Source organism: Phascolarctos cinereus, unplaced genomic scaffold (assembly GCF_003287225.1).
Source record: "Phascolarctos cinereus isolate Bilbo 61053 unplaced genomic scaffold, phaCin_HiC Scaffold_5;HRSCAF=322, whole genome shotgun sequence".
NCBI lineage: Eukaryota > Metazoa > Chordata > Mammalia > Diprotodontia > Phascolarctidae > Phascolarctos > Phascolarctos cinereus.
In genome coordinates, this window is record NW_027555958.1 from 212,001,024 (window position 1) to 212,017,910 (window position 16,887).

At 35.2% G+C, this 16,887-nt stretch overlaps 1 protein-coding gene across 1 annotated transcript in view; it reads left to right on the plus strand.

Annotated features, from left to right (window-relative positions):
* DST (dystonin) overlaps nt 1-16,887 on the plus strand; it is a 423,773-nt gene that overhangs the window by 356,060 nt on the left and 50,826 nt on the right. Inside the window, 8 exon segments of the mRNA XM_078155307.1 lie at nt 2,521-2,724; nt 4,823-5,054; nt 6,435-6,661; nt 8,258-8,380; nt 8,480-8,581; nt 12,237-12,338; nt 14,059-14,232; nt 15,299-15,454. Of these exon segments, the coding sequence (XP_078011433.1) occupies nt 2,521-2,724; nt 4,823-5,054; nt 6,435-6,661; nt 8,258-8,380; nt 8,480-8,581; nt 12,237-12,338; nt 14,059-14,232; nt 15,299-15,454 (1,320 nt within the window).

A 16,887-nucleotide genomic window follows, 5' to 3' on the forward strand; every position in this document is an offset into this window, starting at 1 on the left:
TTCCGGTTGTTCTCCAAGATCTATACAACATATACTGCTTAGGATGACAGTTTTTCCTTGAAAAATTAAACTCAGCCTATATTATGTCATAGTTTCAATGTATGACATTCATTTTGTGTATTTTTAAAAATAAGCTATATATCAGCAATGAAGATTGTTTCCAGGGAGAAATTAACTTGTTAGAAGTCAGAATACTTTAAAGTACAGTTTATCTGACTGTTGAATATGAGTTTCATGAAATTGTTCCCAGATAGCTTAGTAGGACTACAAAGTATGCAAAGTTTATTTATGGACATAAAATATTTGGATGACTGGCAGTTCAACAGATTTCATGTGCACATATTTTAATTAAGTTTTTGAGAGGTATTGGGAAAGATTTCTAGTAGAGGCTGAGATTGTAGTTGTGACTTGAAGGAAGCCAGGCAAAACAGTAGAAGCAGATGAGGAGGGAGAGCATGCCAGGCTAGGGGACAGCTAGTTAAAATGCTTGGAGTGGTGAGATGGAAGTCTGGTTCAAGGAACAAGGCAGCCTGTGTCATCAGATTGCAAAGGACTTTCAGCAGGCAAAAGGAGAAGTGGTCAGGGAGGTGTAAGTTAGAAGTCTAGAAAATTGGGTAGACACATGAAGGTATCTGAACCCCCAATCAATGGATTTTTGTATTTGACTTTCTAAACTAAAAACTAAAAAAAGTACACATGCAAGTTGTTGTGAATCCCTGAAAGTTAGTATTAAATTGGAATACATTTTATAGTGGGACTTTTTTCTCTATTGTCCATGAATTTCTTTAAGTATTGAAAAAGAAATTGAAGACTGACTAAAAATGTACCGAATTGCTATTTGGGCAATGCTTCAAATTATCTAAACTGTTGACTTTCATTTCAGAATAGTCTCAGCAATATTATATTCACAGGCTGACAGGATCATAAATAGAGAACTAGAAAGGCTATCAGAGATCATCTTGTTTTACAGATGAAACTGAGAGCCAGGGAAATCAAGCAGTGACTTGCCCAAGGTCACATAAATAGTAACCATAAGAGATGGGATTTGAACCCATCTTTAGACTCCAGAATCAGTGCTAACCTTCTGCCATTTTAATAAAGTGAGTAGTAACTTCCAGGAGCTACTTTAATGTCATCCAGGACAGAAAATACTCACAGTATATGCACTCATCATAGGCTATGTGATATTGAATTGTTGTGATAGAATGTGCTGCACCACATGTATCTTTCTTTTCCTTGAAAATTATCCATCCTACTACACTTGTAGTAATACAGGAAAATAATATATTGAGATTTTTAAAAGATTTATTTTTACTACCAATCATTTGTGTGTGGGGAGACATTTTTCCTTTGTATAGACCTTTCCCTTGCAACAAAGAAGGAGAACCAGTAATCTATTTAAATGTATGAACTCTAGCCTAGGAGAAGACATGGGATCTTATTCTGCATATATAAAATTGAATGGTTTTTTGATGGAAAAGTATACAAAGAGATACTCAAATGAAGTGATCGGGGCTTTTGGCAAGACAGCACCACATAGCTTCTCTCATGTTAGAATGTGAGCAGGTGCCTTGTGAGTAGGGACTGTTTCATTCATTGTTTTTATATCCCTAGACTCCAGGCCCAGGGCCTGGCACCTGGTAAGCACTTAATAGTTACTTGTTGATTGATTCAGAAATGGAACTGCATTGTGCCTAACCCATAGTATGTACTTAACTACTTGATTCCTTGATAGTACCACCATGAATCACATGAGGTAGGTTTAGAGAGCTTTATGAACCACAAAGTTTCAACAGTAGATTAGAAAAGATCCTATTAGTGAGCAGTTTTTTGTCCTTAAGTAGATAGCCACTTAGATTCTTTTCTTCCCTTAATTCTTCCCTTCATTCTTTAATATCATCCATAGTAATGGTATTTTGTATCAGTCAAGTTATTTTCTTCTCTGTAAAGCACTGAACTTTCAGAAACTGTGGCAAGTTCACTGGATCTTTAAGAAAATACAGTAGTTTTTATCTTAAATTTATCAATAATAGGTAGCTATTGCCTTTGCATTGAGTTATGCCAAGATATCAAGATAACCTACTGAATGAGAAAGGTAGAACTCCACTAACTGGCATAATCCCCTCTTCCATTTGTGATGAGGTGAATGTCTTGAAGAAAGGAAGAAGCTTCTTCCTTCTCTGAAAATTTTAAGTTCATTTTTCCTAACAACCCTTAAAAATATCAAAGGCTGAAACTTTTAATGGTTTTGGTATGAAGTAGACAACTGGTATTCCTTATCTCCCTAAGCATTTTATTCTATTTCTAAAAAGGGCTTTCCATTGACCAGACTTGTTTAAACATCATTATAGGGTTGTCATTCCCTGGCTGGGAGTTACATGAAACATAATTTGTAAAATGCCTTGTGATGGGAGGGTATTTGTTTAGAATGATTTGCCAGTTGGATGTGTCAGGAGTGCAGACAGCTGTATTGTGGAGGTGTAAGCCTAAGATACTGATAAGTTCTTTGGTTTGTTATAGCAACTGCGAGAGTTGATTGCTGAACACAAGCCTCATATAGATAAGATGAACAAAACTGGGCCCCAATTACTGGAACTGAGCCCAGGAGAAGGCTTTTTAATCCAAGAGAAATACATGGCAGCTGACGCCCTTTACAGTCAAATTAAGGAAGATGTCAAAAAGAGAGCTGTGGCCCTGGATGAAGCCATTTCTCAATCTACCCAGGTAACCATTTGCATTAAAAATATTATTGAGTTGCTTCAAGCAGCAGAGAACAGACGCACAGCTTCCTGGATAGATTAAGTATAAATTGAAATTTATTCTTCTACACCATCTCCAAATGCTGATGTCCTTGGAATACAAGTTCCCTTTTATTCCAGCCTTCACGTGTTTTGCCTATTTTCATAGTTAAGAAATATTTTAAGTCACTGATTTCAGTCGTATATCATAATCATCATCAAAATATTATTCAAAATCTGTCACTTGTAAGACACTATATTGACCCCTGGGATAGTTTAAATAACATGTAATATTTTAAGAACAAAATTTCACTCATCTGTGAGAAAGTTGGGTGGAAAAAGTAATAAGAAATACTTATTCAAGCTGGCATATTTGAAAATATACATATTTAATATTCTATTTTTAAAATTTTCTCTATAATTAGGGCATAGTAAAAATATTTTTTTCAATCATTTATGAAGTTTTCTTTTTCTTTCTTTTCTTTCTTTTTTTTTTTTTGGTGAGACAGTTGGGGTTAAGTGACTTGCCCAGAGTCACACATCTAGTAATTGTTATGTGTCTGAGGCCAGATTTGAACTCAGGTCCTCCTGACTCTAGGTCCAGTGCTCTAACCACTGTACCACCTAGCTGCCCCAAAGTTTTCTTTAACCCTGAGGGAAACCCCAGACTGGTGAATGACGAAATTTATAGGTGTGTTGAATTGTATGTGATCAAAATTGATACAAAGTATTCAAAATATTTAATGTAAAAAGAGCTATATGAACCACAGAGTTTCAAAAGTAAATTAGAAAAGATCCTATTCCTCTCACATACACACGTTAGTGAGCAATTTTTTGTCCTTTACAGATTAGGAAATGCAGAATTGGGGGCATTTCCAACATCTTTTTAAAAATATCAAAACTGGACACATGTAAATAATCATGTTTAATGAAATAGTTTTGTTTATATAATACCAAAATCACCTATTAGTAGAATACTGCAGTCAAACAACTTGTAAGTATAGTAGGACACAATTAGACACTGAATTTACTTTCTTCCAAAATTTAATTTAAACAATAAAGCAAACAGGTAAATAAATGATCTACTAGGTCATTTGTATATCTTGTCAGTTTCCTTAGTTGATTGTAGAAGAGCCAGTGATAATAAGAGTAGAGATACAAATTCACTCTACCTGGACCAGATTAAGATGTAACTGGGAAATATTTAACAGAACAAATAAAAATACAATACACCATAGATGGTGTTAATTTGTGGTTTTCTGAGTCAATATGTGGCATGTAGGTATCTTTTGTATTTGAATTTGATACTACTGCCCTAGAGTATGCATCCCATTCTCAAAATGGGACAAAAGCTATGCAAAGCTGAGAGCTACACAATTATCTGGTGACCTAATACTTCTCAAGAACACAAACCAGGGGTGGGGAACTTGTGGCCTCAGGGACATACGTAGCCTTCTAGGTCCTGGGATGTGACCTTTTGACTGAGTCCAAGTTTTAAAGAAAAAATGCTTTTTTAAAGGGGATTCTGTGAAGCTTGGATTCAGTCAAAGGGCCGCACTTGAGGACCTAGAAGGCCACATGTGACCTTGAGGTCTCTAGTCCCCACACTTGACGTAAACCAAGCAAATGAAAACATATGCCCCTGATATCTCATTGTGGCATAGACTTGACCCTGGGTTTTTGAAGGCCATTCATAAGTTGTAACAAGTTTTTGCAGCAACCTGAGCCTGCTATTTAAAGACCAATTTAGCAAAGCGTGAGGAGACTTATTGCCAATAGATTGGCCCCCTGGATAATGACCATGGCAACACACACACACACACACACACACACACACACACAGAGTTTTACTTGAATTCTGTAGGATCATTCTTAGAATGTGTTAAATTACAACTATAGGGATTCAACTTGAGATCTATTATCCTGTGAAATAAGGATTTTTTCTTAAAGTTGTTTTTGACTGCTCTTTTCTTACTATGTTTATGTGAGCTAAAAGAAGTAAGAAATAAAATTTTATGTTTGATATTTTCCTGATCATTTTCTCGCTATCCAACTTCATTATTTCATGCTCTTTTTTCTAAAAGTTCCATGACAAAATAGATCAGACCCTTGAGAGCCTAAAGCGCATTGTTGAACGTTTGAGACAACCACCTTCAATCTCAGCTGAGGTTGAGAAGATTAAAGAACAAATCAGTGAAAACAAGAATGTGTCAGTAGATATGGAGAAACTACAACCAGTATATGAAACTCTTAAACAGCGTGGAGAGGACATGATTGCTCGTTCTGAGGGTACTGACAAAGATATATCTGCCAAAGGTACTATTTTGTTGAACCTGTCATAGTAAACTTTATTTTACAAACAATTTGCTCTTTGGCCACTTGGTGAGTTAATAGTCTTTTTGCATGACAAATACTAGTCTTAATATGTTACTATCTTCAAAAAGAGGTTTTAGTGAACACAGGGCCTCTGCACACACACACACACACACACAGTTGCTGTGTTAAAACTCAGTTGTTGCAAAGTCAGTCTAATAAATCCCACGAATTTCTCTGTACAAAGACAATGTCTGGATCATGTAACTCATTTGTTTATAACATGGTGCTAACAAGGCCAAGTTTGAAAATTTATTTCCTTGATAGCCCAGATAACATTTATAAAAATTAACTCAGATTCCACGGCCTATAGCCTTCAAATAAAACTACTTAGCTGACTTGTAAGTATTACTTTTAGTCAAAAGAAAGAGAATGTAATCTAGATGACCTGAAACCCACAACTACCTACCATTTTACCTTTTAGGGAATACATAGTATCAGTACATTTTTATAAGATGGTAAAGATTAGGATATATTAAGTAGATGACTCTTTGACTTATTGTGTGGCTAAATCTGAAATAGTTCCAAGTAAATGTAGTGGCTTCATCCTGAACTGATATGGCCTTAGATGTCTTATTTGCCCCATAACCTGGCCTCAGTCTGCCTTTTCATCCTGATCATACCTTATTCCCTCTCTTACATTTTAGCCAAATTGGCCTTCTTGCTGTCCTTCACATAAAACATTCCATTCTCCCTCTGTCTTTGTGTGTTATCTTCCATGCCTGGAATGTACTCATTTCTCAATTTGCATCTTAGAATAGATCATTTTCTTCAAAGTTCAGCTCAAATACCACCTCCTACATGAAGCTTTTCCTGATCTGCGCTATCTACTAATGCCTCTCCCCTAAAATACTTTTATTACCTGTACTCCAAAGTGTGCTTATTTTGTATATACGTGCATGTTAGTGTTGACTATTCTGATGGAATATAAATTTCCTGAGGACTAGGACTGTTTGGATTTGTTTTCCCAGTGCCTAGCTCAGTTCCTGGCATGTGGTTGGTAGATTCTTAATAAATGCTTATGGATTCAGCAGGAGAAGCCTAGATCTGGACAAGCAACAGTAGTCCTATGGAGACAACATTAGTTCCACAGTGTTGTTCATTTCATCATTGTTTAATGAACTCTGTGACCCAGGAGTCCTACTGCTACAATCCTTGTAGTTTTCCTGGTTTTAGACAAGGTTTAGACATATACAGAGTTCAGTAGCTACTTAATTTGTCACATTTTTCTTTCACTGTGAGCTCAAGTTAGGTAATATTACTGTGGGGTTAAATCTATGAATTTCTAGCTTATATCTTTGACTGATTTTTTTTTCTTTATAGCTGTTCAGGATAAACTTGATCAAATGATCCGCATATGGGAGGAAATACACACTTTGGCAGAGGAGCGGGAGGCTAAACTGCTGGATGTGATGGAACTAGCTGAAAAATTCTGGTGTGATCACATGTCACTAGTAGTTACAACTAAAGATACCCAGGATTTCATCCGGGAACTAGAAGGACCTGGCATTGACCCCTCAGTAGTGAAACAGCAGCAAGAAGCTGCAGAGGTAAAACATTCATTTGTGAAATAGGAAGAATTTGGGTGGGGGGACTAAATTTGAATACACTTGAGAAAAAATTACATGAGCAGTGAGTTAATCTGGTTAATATTTGCAACTATTATGATAGGTTGAGATTTGATATTGATCCTGCAGCAATTGATATCACCAACAATTTCAGATTCAGGAAATGGATATTTGACTATGAAAATGATAATGCAACATATCCAAGATTTTGGCTTATTGTTCTCTTCTGTCAGTGTAAACTACCATTTTGTCGATTTGTTTTTCATTTACCTAATTGTTAATTTTCTGCAGTTGATACATTATTGTGAACTTTAAAAGGAACACCACTCAGCTGTGTAATCCAATAGTCTCTATGTGTTATGTTGTTTTTTGAATGCTGTGCCATTGAATGCATGCAGGTGTGAAACTCATACCTCTTTAAAACCCCTAACCCCTTGGGTCCTTTCCTCCCTCTGATTGGAGAGGGTAGAGGATAGACAACAGAGAGCTCTTCCCAGATCCTCTATTTAAGAAGGCAGCCCACGACAGACACATCATAATTATCCCACCCCATTTTTCAGCTCTCTTTAATGTATTATATTGTGAGCTCTTAAAGGTCAGGGTTTTTCTTTCGCCTTTTGGTTTTTTTTATGCTTAGCACTTAGCACTTCCTCTGGAACAAAGTAAGCACTTAATAAATGTCTGTTGCCGGACTGACAATTATCTAAAGGCTATCTATATTCTCTTTTCCACATGCCCCCAAATTCTTTCTGAATTTTGCCTAGTGTTATACACATCCACATAGTAATGTAGAACATTTCCTTAAAATAGAACGCAAGTCAAATAACAAGGAATTAAAGTCATGCAACAAATAACTCTTACTCTGTACTTCTCCCAACTGCTTCCCTGTTGTTGCCTCAGCAGGAGCTGTGTAGAATTCATTCACAGCAGGAAGTGAAAAAGCACCATTGGACCAGTATTTATGTCTGGCTTATCTGTGTAATGTCAGACTAAAGAGCTCAAGGAGGAAGTCTGGGTTATTGGAACAGCAGCAGCATAGGTATCCAGGCTTCCCTGTATTGGCATGATCATTGAAATTCTGAGCAGGTTTTGAGAAAGTTTTTTCTCATCATCTTCTAAATGTAGATGGGATACCTGAGCTCAAGTCACAAATGCCGTTTACTACGACAATCTCCCATTTCTCTGGTTCAAATCTTCCCAAGTTCCCTCTTTCTCAAGACCACATCCAATATCCGCACGACTACCAACCGCATGTTACTAATGCTCCCAGCCTAGCCAAGGTCCATGTTTAGTGTTGCCATCTGTTTCTTTTTTTCACGTGTTTGTGAGGGTTCAAGACCCTCTTGTATGTTTTAAATATTTCCGTCCAACCAGATTCCACTTTAGGACAGTGCTTTGCACAGGGTTATGTGGGTTGAGGTTTCTCTCACATAAAGAATCAGTTTGTGTTGATTTTATCTCATGTATATTAATTGAAGTCCTTATTTATGTCAATCTGCATTGAAAAACTGTATATCTTTCTAGCACTCTTCAGCAATGCTTTGCCTGAAAATTTAAGGTTTTAATTTCTCTGTTTAGGTTATAAGAGAAGAAATAGATGGATTGCAAGAAGAGCTTGATATGGTTGTGAACCTTGGTTCTGAGCTGATAGCTGCCTGTGGAGAACCTGATAAACCTATTGTCAACAAGAGTATAGATGAGGTATCATGCTTGGCATATTTTCTGCCCTTATATTAGACTATTTTTAGAATACTGTGTATCAAAAGTATGGCTAAAACCATTCCAACCTTTATATTATAGCTGAATTCAGCCTGGGATTCTCTAAACAAAGCATGGAAGGACAGGGTAGACAGACTGGATGATGCAATGCAGACAGCTGTACAATACCAAGATGGACTTCAGGTAAAGTGATTGAAGCTCATCTGCTAAGCCTCAGCTGTGGAAATCCTGTTTGTTTATCTACAAATCATTGTGTATGTGTGTGTGTGTGTGTGTGTGTGTGTGTGTGTGTGTGTGTGTGTGTGTGTGTGTGTGTGTGTGTGACACAGAGAGAGAGAGAGAGAGAGAGAGAGAGAGAGATAAAAGGTGTTACTGTGCTTGTCTCTGTTACTTTATTACATCGGTTTCTACCTTTGAACAGCTATTTTTTTTGACAATTTCAAAAGCTAAATTCAGTTTGTGTTATGACAAACAACAGCTATACATACATAGTTGAACTTCTATATAGGACAGATATTTTCAAAATTTTTTTTAAAAATGCCTTCTTAAAGTGCGGTATTTGAAAATGTAGTTTAACATCAGACAATAGAATCAGGAAATCAATCTGATTTTTTTTTAACTTAGGCAAAATAAAATGCGATGAATAAATAATATCTAGTAAATAATAATGTAAAATTGAATTACAGGTGAGCTGATTTTTTTTGTGCATTCAAATATATTTTCTTCTGTTACTTCAAACCTAAGCTTGTTAGAATCTTGTATTTTTTTAAAAAAAAGCATCGTTCTTCCCTTTCCTGTAGGGACAGAGCTGTTGAACTAGACTTTTGGGGCACTCCCAGTGAGGAAACTCTTTCTATTAATGCAGGCTACTACTTGTTTTACAGCATAGTCTTAAGAGAGTAGCCTGGGGCATTGAGAAGTCAAGTGACTTGTCCAGGATCACACAGCCAGTATATTGTCAAAGATGGGACTTTATCTTGGTCTTGCTCACTCCAAGACCCACAGATCTATATACACAGTATAGATATAGATATAGATACACATACACACACACACACACACACACACACACACACATAGATAGGTAGACATATCTATATATACAGTTCTATATTTTGGTTATTTCTTGCACATTCAATGATTACTCAATTCATTTTTGATAACTATTTCCAAGTCACTCCTTATTTTGAGAGTTTTCTGTGTAATTTCTAAACAACTTCCTTTCGGCCCACACCTGTACCTTAGTACCCTTTATTTCGTGTGGTTTCCTGACAGTTTGTCAGTCATTCAGTTCCCCCATCCATCTTGCCATATAGAAAATCCTTTTTGGACATGTTGACATCATCAAGTAGCTATTTTTTTTTAAAGCACAGGTGAGAACAATCACTTCTCTCTCTGCCTTGCACTTTTCAAGTTTGTTTTTTCAAGAATTAGTTTGAGATGAAATAACTGTAGGAAAGAAAATTATGAGAAACAAAATTCTATGAATGCCCTGTCCAGTTAACTCTGGCTCAGTGCTAGTGAAGCTAGTGACAGAGGTTTCATCTCCTTTTTTAATTGTCAGAGACTATATATTTCTCTTTTGTATATAACTGGATACAAATGGAGCTGGGAAAGAGTACCTATAATTACAAAGTGTGATAAAACAACAATATGATGAAACAAGTTCCTTAAATGACTTTTTTGTGTATAGTATTGTTCTAGGCCCTGGAGAAGATATCAGGCCTTATGTGATCAAAGGATAATGATGTGACAGTAAAATTTGTCATCAGAGGGCAGCTTGGCTAGAGCATAAAGTGCATGGAATATTATGAAATAGGGTAGTTCCAAGATTTAAAAGGCCTAGAATGCCAAGCAGGCAGCCAATGAAGATTTTTGAACTTAGAAATGAAATGACCAAATCTATATATGACAAAAGTTTTTGCCATCAGCATTATGGAAGATAGATTGTAGGTAGAAGAATGGAGATGCAAAAAAAAGTTAGGAAGATTCAGGTAGGTATGAGAATGTTGGGTAGCCAGAAGGAGCAGTGGATAGCACACTGGGCTTGGAGTCAAGAAGACTCATCTTCATGAGCTCACATCTGCCTCAGGTACTAGCTATGTGACCCTGGGCAAGTCACTTAACTTTGTTTCTTCCAGTTTCCTAATCAATAAAGTGAGCTGGAGAAGGAAATGGCAAACTACTCCAGTATCTTTGCCAAGAAAATCCCAAATGGGGTCACAAAGAATTGGACACAATTGAAACAATTGAACAGCAACAGATGAGAAATGGTATTAATCAGAACCATGTGCTGTGGTGGTTGCAGTATGAATAGAGAAGAGGGGAGTGATTAAAAAAGATATTACTTACAGAAATGGAGTTAACAAGACCCAATAAGTGATTATATTTGAATTGTGAGGGAGAGGATAGGAAAAAAGATGAACATGAAAGACAGTGAATAGTAATAATAACAATATGAATAGTGAAGTAAGGAAAATACGATGAGTTTGGTTTCAGTTATATTGAATTTGACGTGCCAAAGGGACAAGGTGGACATATTCTATAAACACTTGGCCATGAAGATCTTAATCTCAGATGGAAAATATGTAAATTTGGAATCCATCTGTATAGAAATATTATTTGACGCATTAACTTAAAGGAATTGGGAAGAAGTTGGAGAGGCAGAAAAGGAGCAGTTTGAGAGGTAGAAAGCAAACCAAAAGATTATGGTGTAGAATCAGCAATGTAAAAAACTGCAGAAATGTCAAGAAAGTTGGCAAATTAAAAAAGGAATTGGATTTGATGTTTAAGGAATTGTTGGTGATCTTTGAGAAAGCAATTTCAGTTGTGTAGTAGGGTCATAAGTCAGATTGCAAAGGGTTAAAACAGTCAGGAAGAAGAAACATTAGATATTGACAACTTTTTCCAAGAAATTTAGAAATAAAGGAAAGAAGAAAGATGGCATCATAGCTGGATAGGCTAGAGGGGCCAAGAAAAGGTGGTTTTGTTTTTTTTTTAAGATTGAACATCTGGGTGACCTTAGCATCTTTTTAGGCATATAGGAAGAAGCCAATAAAGAATAACAGTGACTAACATACATTGCTGCCAACTTTGTTAAAATTAAGTGCAGACTTCTCTGATTCTTAATTCACCACTCATAACGAGTTCAGCCTTTTATTCAGTGTTTATATGAGTGAGAAAGAAAAATAAAAAACAAAAGATTTTGAGTGCTATTTGTTGCAATTCAAATGCTTTTAATGCTAATTGTTCATATATGCTAGTTTTTGACATTATCCCAGATAACAAATGCGAGCTGGAACTGTGACAGAGCATGTTTTTTCTCAGTGTTGTTTGAACTCATCAGTAAAACTCTTGCCCACGACTGACTCATTTGAAAAATGCTTTATTCAGCTATCTGTTGACTTTAAAAATTGGACTTTAAACATATCTCAAAAGACTGCTCTTAAAACAGACAAGTGTGATATAGCATGTATATTTTTCTTCTTTTTTCTTGTTGGACTTGTAAAAGCTTCTCTTTTTTAAAAATTTGCATTTCAAAAGAAGCTCTTCATCAGATTCTGGGGACCTGTTTAGTGACAATCTTCCAATTAAAATGATACATGATATGGGTGCAGAATTGCTGATGTCATCCGTTTCAGTTTATAGTCATAGTCACTTGAATATATTAGTATTCGTAATGATTGTTGATTTTAATCAACAGTTTTATAGAGTTTTATAGTTTATAAAGGACTTTCCTTATTTAGTAGATTAAACTTCTTAATAATTAATGGTAGTACCCAATGTTGTAGCAGTTTCACATGCACCAATAACAATGTATATGCAATGTATTTTTCAGGCAATATTTGACTGGGTAGATATTGCTGGTGGTAAATTGGCTTCAATGTCACCCATTGGAACTGATCTGGAAACTGTGAAGCAACAAATTGATGAACTCAAGGTATGACTTAGGTCTACATATGTTAGCAAAGGATGCTTTGCATTTGAAAACTGTGTACCAGGGGTATGCTGGTGCAAATTCAAACTGGCTCATGAGAGCCAACTGTTAAAATTTCACTGTGAACATTTATGTCTCAGAAATTGGTAAATGCTACAAAATAGGGTTTGATTTATTTGTTTTGTTGATTGCCTAGACTTATGAAGGTGATGGAGAAAATGTTAATAATTCAGATCAAGTTTAAAAATTTGTGCAAATTCCCCCCCCCAAGAAGTAGTTAAAACATTTACCAGCATGCCTCTGCTTGTACCCTAGATTTTTGTAAACTGAATTTCTTTCAGTCAGTTGATCTATTAATAGTTGGGTTGGGGAGGCAGGGTTTTAAAGTAGCCCTTCATACCACCAACCACCATCATCATTCTTTCTAGCCTGTTACCTCAGTGACTCTAAAAGTCCACTAGAGAGGATGATTGGGCAGTTTCAGATGAACTTTTTCATTTGGTCTTTATCACAGCTTAGTTTCAAAAGGAGGACAATTCTTTCTTGACCTTTGGTCCTCTCATATATGTAGCACACAATTTTCAGTGAAGTACACAGGATTTCAGTGATAATCTTTAAAATACACATATTCTAGCGTGGAAGTATGTCACAAAAGGATTGCAATATGAATGTAAAATTTGGATTTTCTGGTTCCATTTTAAGTGAAATTGTTTAAATTCAGACATTATTAATGCTTTATGTAGTGATATGCTGAATGCATGATTTCTTTTTTAGGAACAGTTTTTCAGGAACAATTAAATGGATGCAAGAAAAATCACTTTTGTGGATGATTTTAAGTTTATAGTCTATTTCCTGCTAAACACAGAAGAACATTTAGGGCTAGTCATCCATTGATTTATTACAGTTGCTTTTTTCCCTTAACTTTTCAAACTAACAGGACAACAGAATAAATTATTGAGGAATTATTTCCTTTACACAGCCAACATCTTGTTAGCCTGGTGGCTGCAAAAACTTAAAATCGGAAACATGTCACTACCAAGAGCACTATGATGTTTCCTGAACAGAAAGCTCAGTGAAATAAAATTATAATATACCATTCCTGATACAGAAAAGTATGTGAATAAATGTAATTGAAGATGCCATATCTCCAAAAGGCACATGAAAATATCAATAAAAACCAGTTTCATTTCTATAATGCCAGAAGTTAATCTGGGTAAAATTCTACTTTCCCAGAAGAAATCCTCTATTAGCTTCACATGCCCAGGGTAGCTCAATTTCTTGTCTGCAGCATCCCTAATGTCACATCATAGTCTTAAAAAAGTTTTTATGTGTGTAATTGTATGTGTATGTGTAATATGTGTAATTGGACCTCATAGAAAATATACAAAGTCTAGAAATATACTCACTCAGTAAATAACAACATTGAGATATTGAAATAGGGAATAAAAAACAGCATTCTGGCCATTATAAAAAAAAATAACAGGATGAGAAGGAGAAAGTGGCCAGATCTTTTCAATCTGAATTTTTTTTTTCATGAGTCTTAGAATGTTTCTTCTTGCTGCTTCTTACAAAAGAGATTACAAAGAGCATGTATGCACCAAGAATATCTGGCCTAGAGGAGCAGTTAATTTTGTTATTCTTTGCTTTTTAAAACTTAACTTGTTGTAGAGGGTGCAATAGAGTTATCTTTTATATGTTTGTTTCTATATTGTTTTTATAATAGCAATTTAAATCAGAGGCCTATCAGCAGCAAATAGAAATGGAAAAATTAAACCATCAAGCAGACCTCTTACTGAAGAAAGTTACAGAAGAAAGTGATAAACACACTGTCCAAGACCCCTTGATGGAACTCAAGTTGATTTGGGACAGCTTAGATGAACGTATTATCAATAGACAGGTAAACAAAAAAGCATTTTGTGTGCGTATGTGTGTGTTTCCCAACCTGGGAATGTTTAATATCGTTTTCTCTGGTTATAACGGGTTTTATTATGTTCAGACCAAGGGACATGGGACTGATTTTGTCTAGAGGGAGCCTTTCCCTCCTTCACTTCCACCCCTGCTCCTGGCGTATTAGATAAATTCTACTTTGACATATTTAGGGTGAATCTGGGTGACAGTTAAACAGGTTGGATTGTTATCTACATCATTGGTGGGAATATCCACATTGATGATGTCAGAAATCTAAGTATAAAAGCCTACTAGGTTTTAATTTTCTTGCTGCCTAGATCTTTTTTTAAAAAGGCATTTAAATATTAAAATTATTAATGCTTGATGTTGACATGATTATGCCTTTCTACCACTCTTGCTTCATTTAAACTCTTAAGTACCTAAGTAATAACTATTTTCAGCTAAGAGGAATGATATCCAGAAATTTAAATTTAATATATAAAAGATTTATTTATGTTCAAGCTGTCTCCACGGAACTAAGTGGTGAAGTGGCTAGAGTGCTGTGCCTAGAGTTACAAAGAACTGAGTTCAAATACAGTCTCAAATACCCTACTAGCTATTAGAGCCTGGCTAAGTTACTTAACGTCTGTTTGCCCCAATTTCTTCAACTGTAAAATGAGCATACTAACAGTTACCTCCCAGGGTTGTTAGGAGGATCAAATGAGATAATACTTGTTAAGCCGTTAAACCGGTACCTGATATATACATATATATATATATATATATATATACACTTATATATATACATATATATATAATATATATATATACATATATACATATATATACACGTATATATATATATATATATATATATATATATATATATATATATACACATATATATATATATATATATATATACATATAATATATATATATATATATATATATATATATATATATATATATAGAAGGTGCTACATAAACATTAGTTAGGTATAATTGTTTTGTAACATAAATCAATCATAAAGATTTCATGATTGCATTTTTTCTCTTTTTCTTTTTTCCTAAAGCATAAACTTGAGGGTGCTCTTTTAGCTCTGGGACAGTTCCAACATGCTCTGGATGAGTTAATGACATGGCTGACACATACTGAGGATTTGCTAAATGAACAGAAACCAGTTGGTGGAGATCCGAAAGCCATTGAAATTGAACTTGCCAAGCATCATGTAAGTAAATGCTTTAAATGACAGGTGCATTTTTATTAATGATTATTTAGAAGCATCATATAATTATACTGATTTCAATACAAATTAATGTTAAAGAAAGGAATGCTGCCATATAAAATACACACATGGATATTTATGTATTTGTATGAGTTTTCTATTTATTTTTCTTTAAACCCAGAGGATAAGTGGAAGGTTTATATTGATGTCAAAAAAGTCAAGAAAATTAAATTTCTCTTTATGTAGCTCATGATTGATTTTTCCTCCCTGTGGATCAGTGTCAGTTAATAGAACTTAACCTTGGTGAAATGATTCCTGATATCCACCAATCTCTTAGATTTACATACTTAGATGAAGTGCTGATTCTTCAGTAAGTGTCTTGAATTTTATCCTTTGGGAAAATGAACTTGGCTATTCAATAGAACAACTTTTCTTTCTGTTGATTAGGGTTATGAATATTTACCTAGCTTCCGGCACTTCTAGACAGTTTGATACATGGTTCCGGAAATGCCTATGTAGACAGATGCTGTCCTAATTCCAAATGATCTCAGAAGGCTGCTGCTCTTCACTTAAAACTTTCCCTTCTATTCTTCCTCTAGATGTGTATTGTCTGATATAAAACAGAGAAGGATCTTTTTATTAGTCATTACCAACTCTGGTTCTATGAATGTGGGGTACTGTTATGATTATCTCTTATGAAAGTAGAGGGAAGTTTAATGTTTTGGCTTTTGCCAGAAGTCACAGCAGCTTTTCCTGGCACACAAACATTACCAACTTTGTGTTTACTTCTTGAAATTCTTATTAGAAACTGCTTTCTCATCTACTTGGTATTATATTTTCCACTTGCCTCTTGATAAATATACCATTTGTCCTATTAAGGAATACTAAACAGTCCTTAGTTTTTTACTGTTTTAAAAGAAGAAAGATCACCAGCAAGTGGGTTTTTTATATAAATGTCATCTAGTACAGGAAATACTAAGTTTGTAAATGCCCAACTTATTTAATGTCTCTCAAATAAAAGTGGAGGGGCAACTATGTGGCACAGTGGATAGAGTGTCAGGCCTGGAGTAAGGAATGTTCATCTTCCTGAGTTTTCAAATCTGGCCTCAGATACCTACTAGCTGTGTGACCCTGGGCAAGTCACTTAACCCTATTTGCCTCAAATTCCTCATTTGTAAAATGAACTGAAGAAGGAAATGACAAATCTCTCTAGTATCTTTGCCAAGAAAACCCTAAATGGGGTCACAAAGTCAGATATGACTGAAATGACTGAACAACAACAATAATAAAAGTGACTGCCCAACTTAAGGTACTGACCTTTCTGTTCCAAACATCAGACCTCTTATCTCCTTCTCATCATTTAAAGAGATGTCCAGGAATATAATATTAAGGTGATGATTGATCAGTTTTTAGGAAGAAATCTGCAATCATTAAAA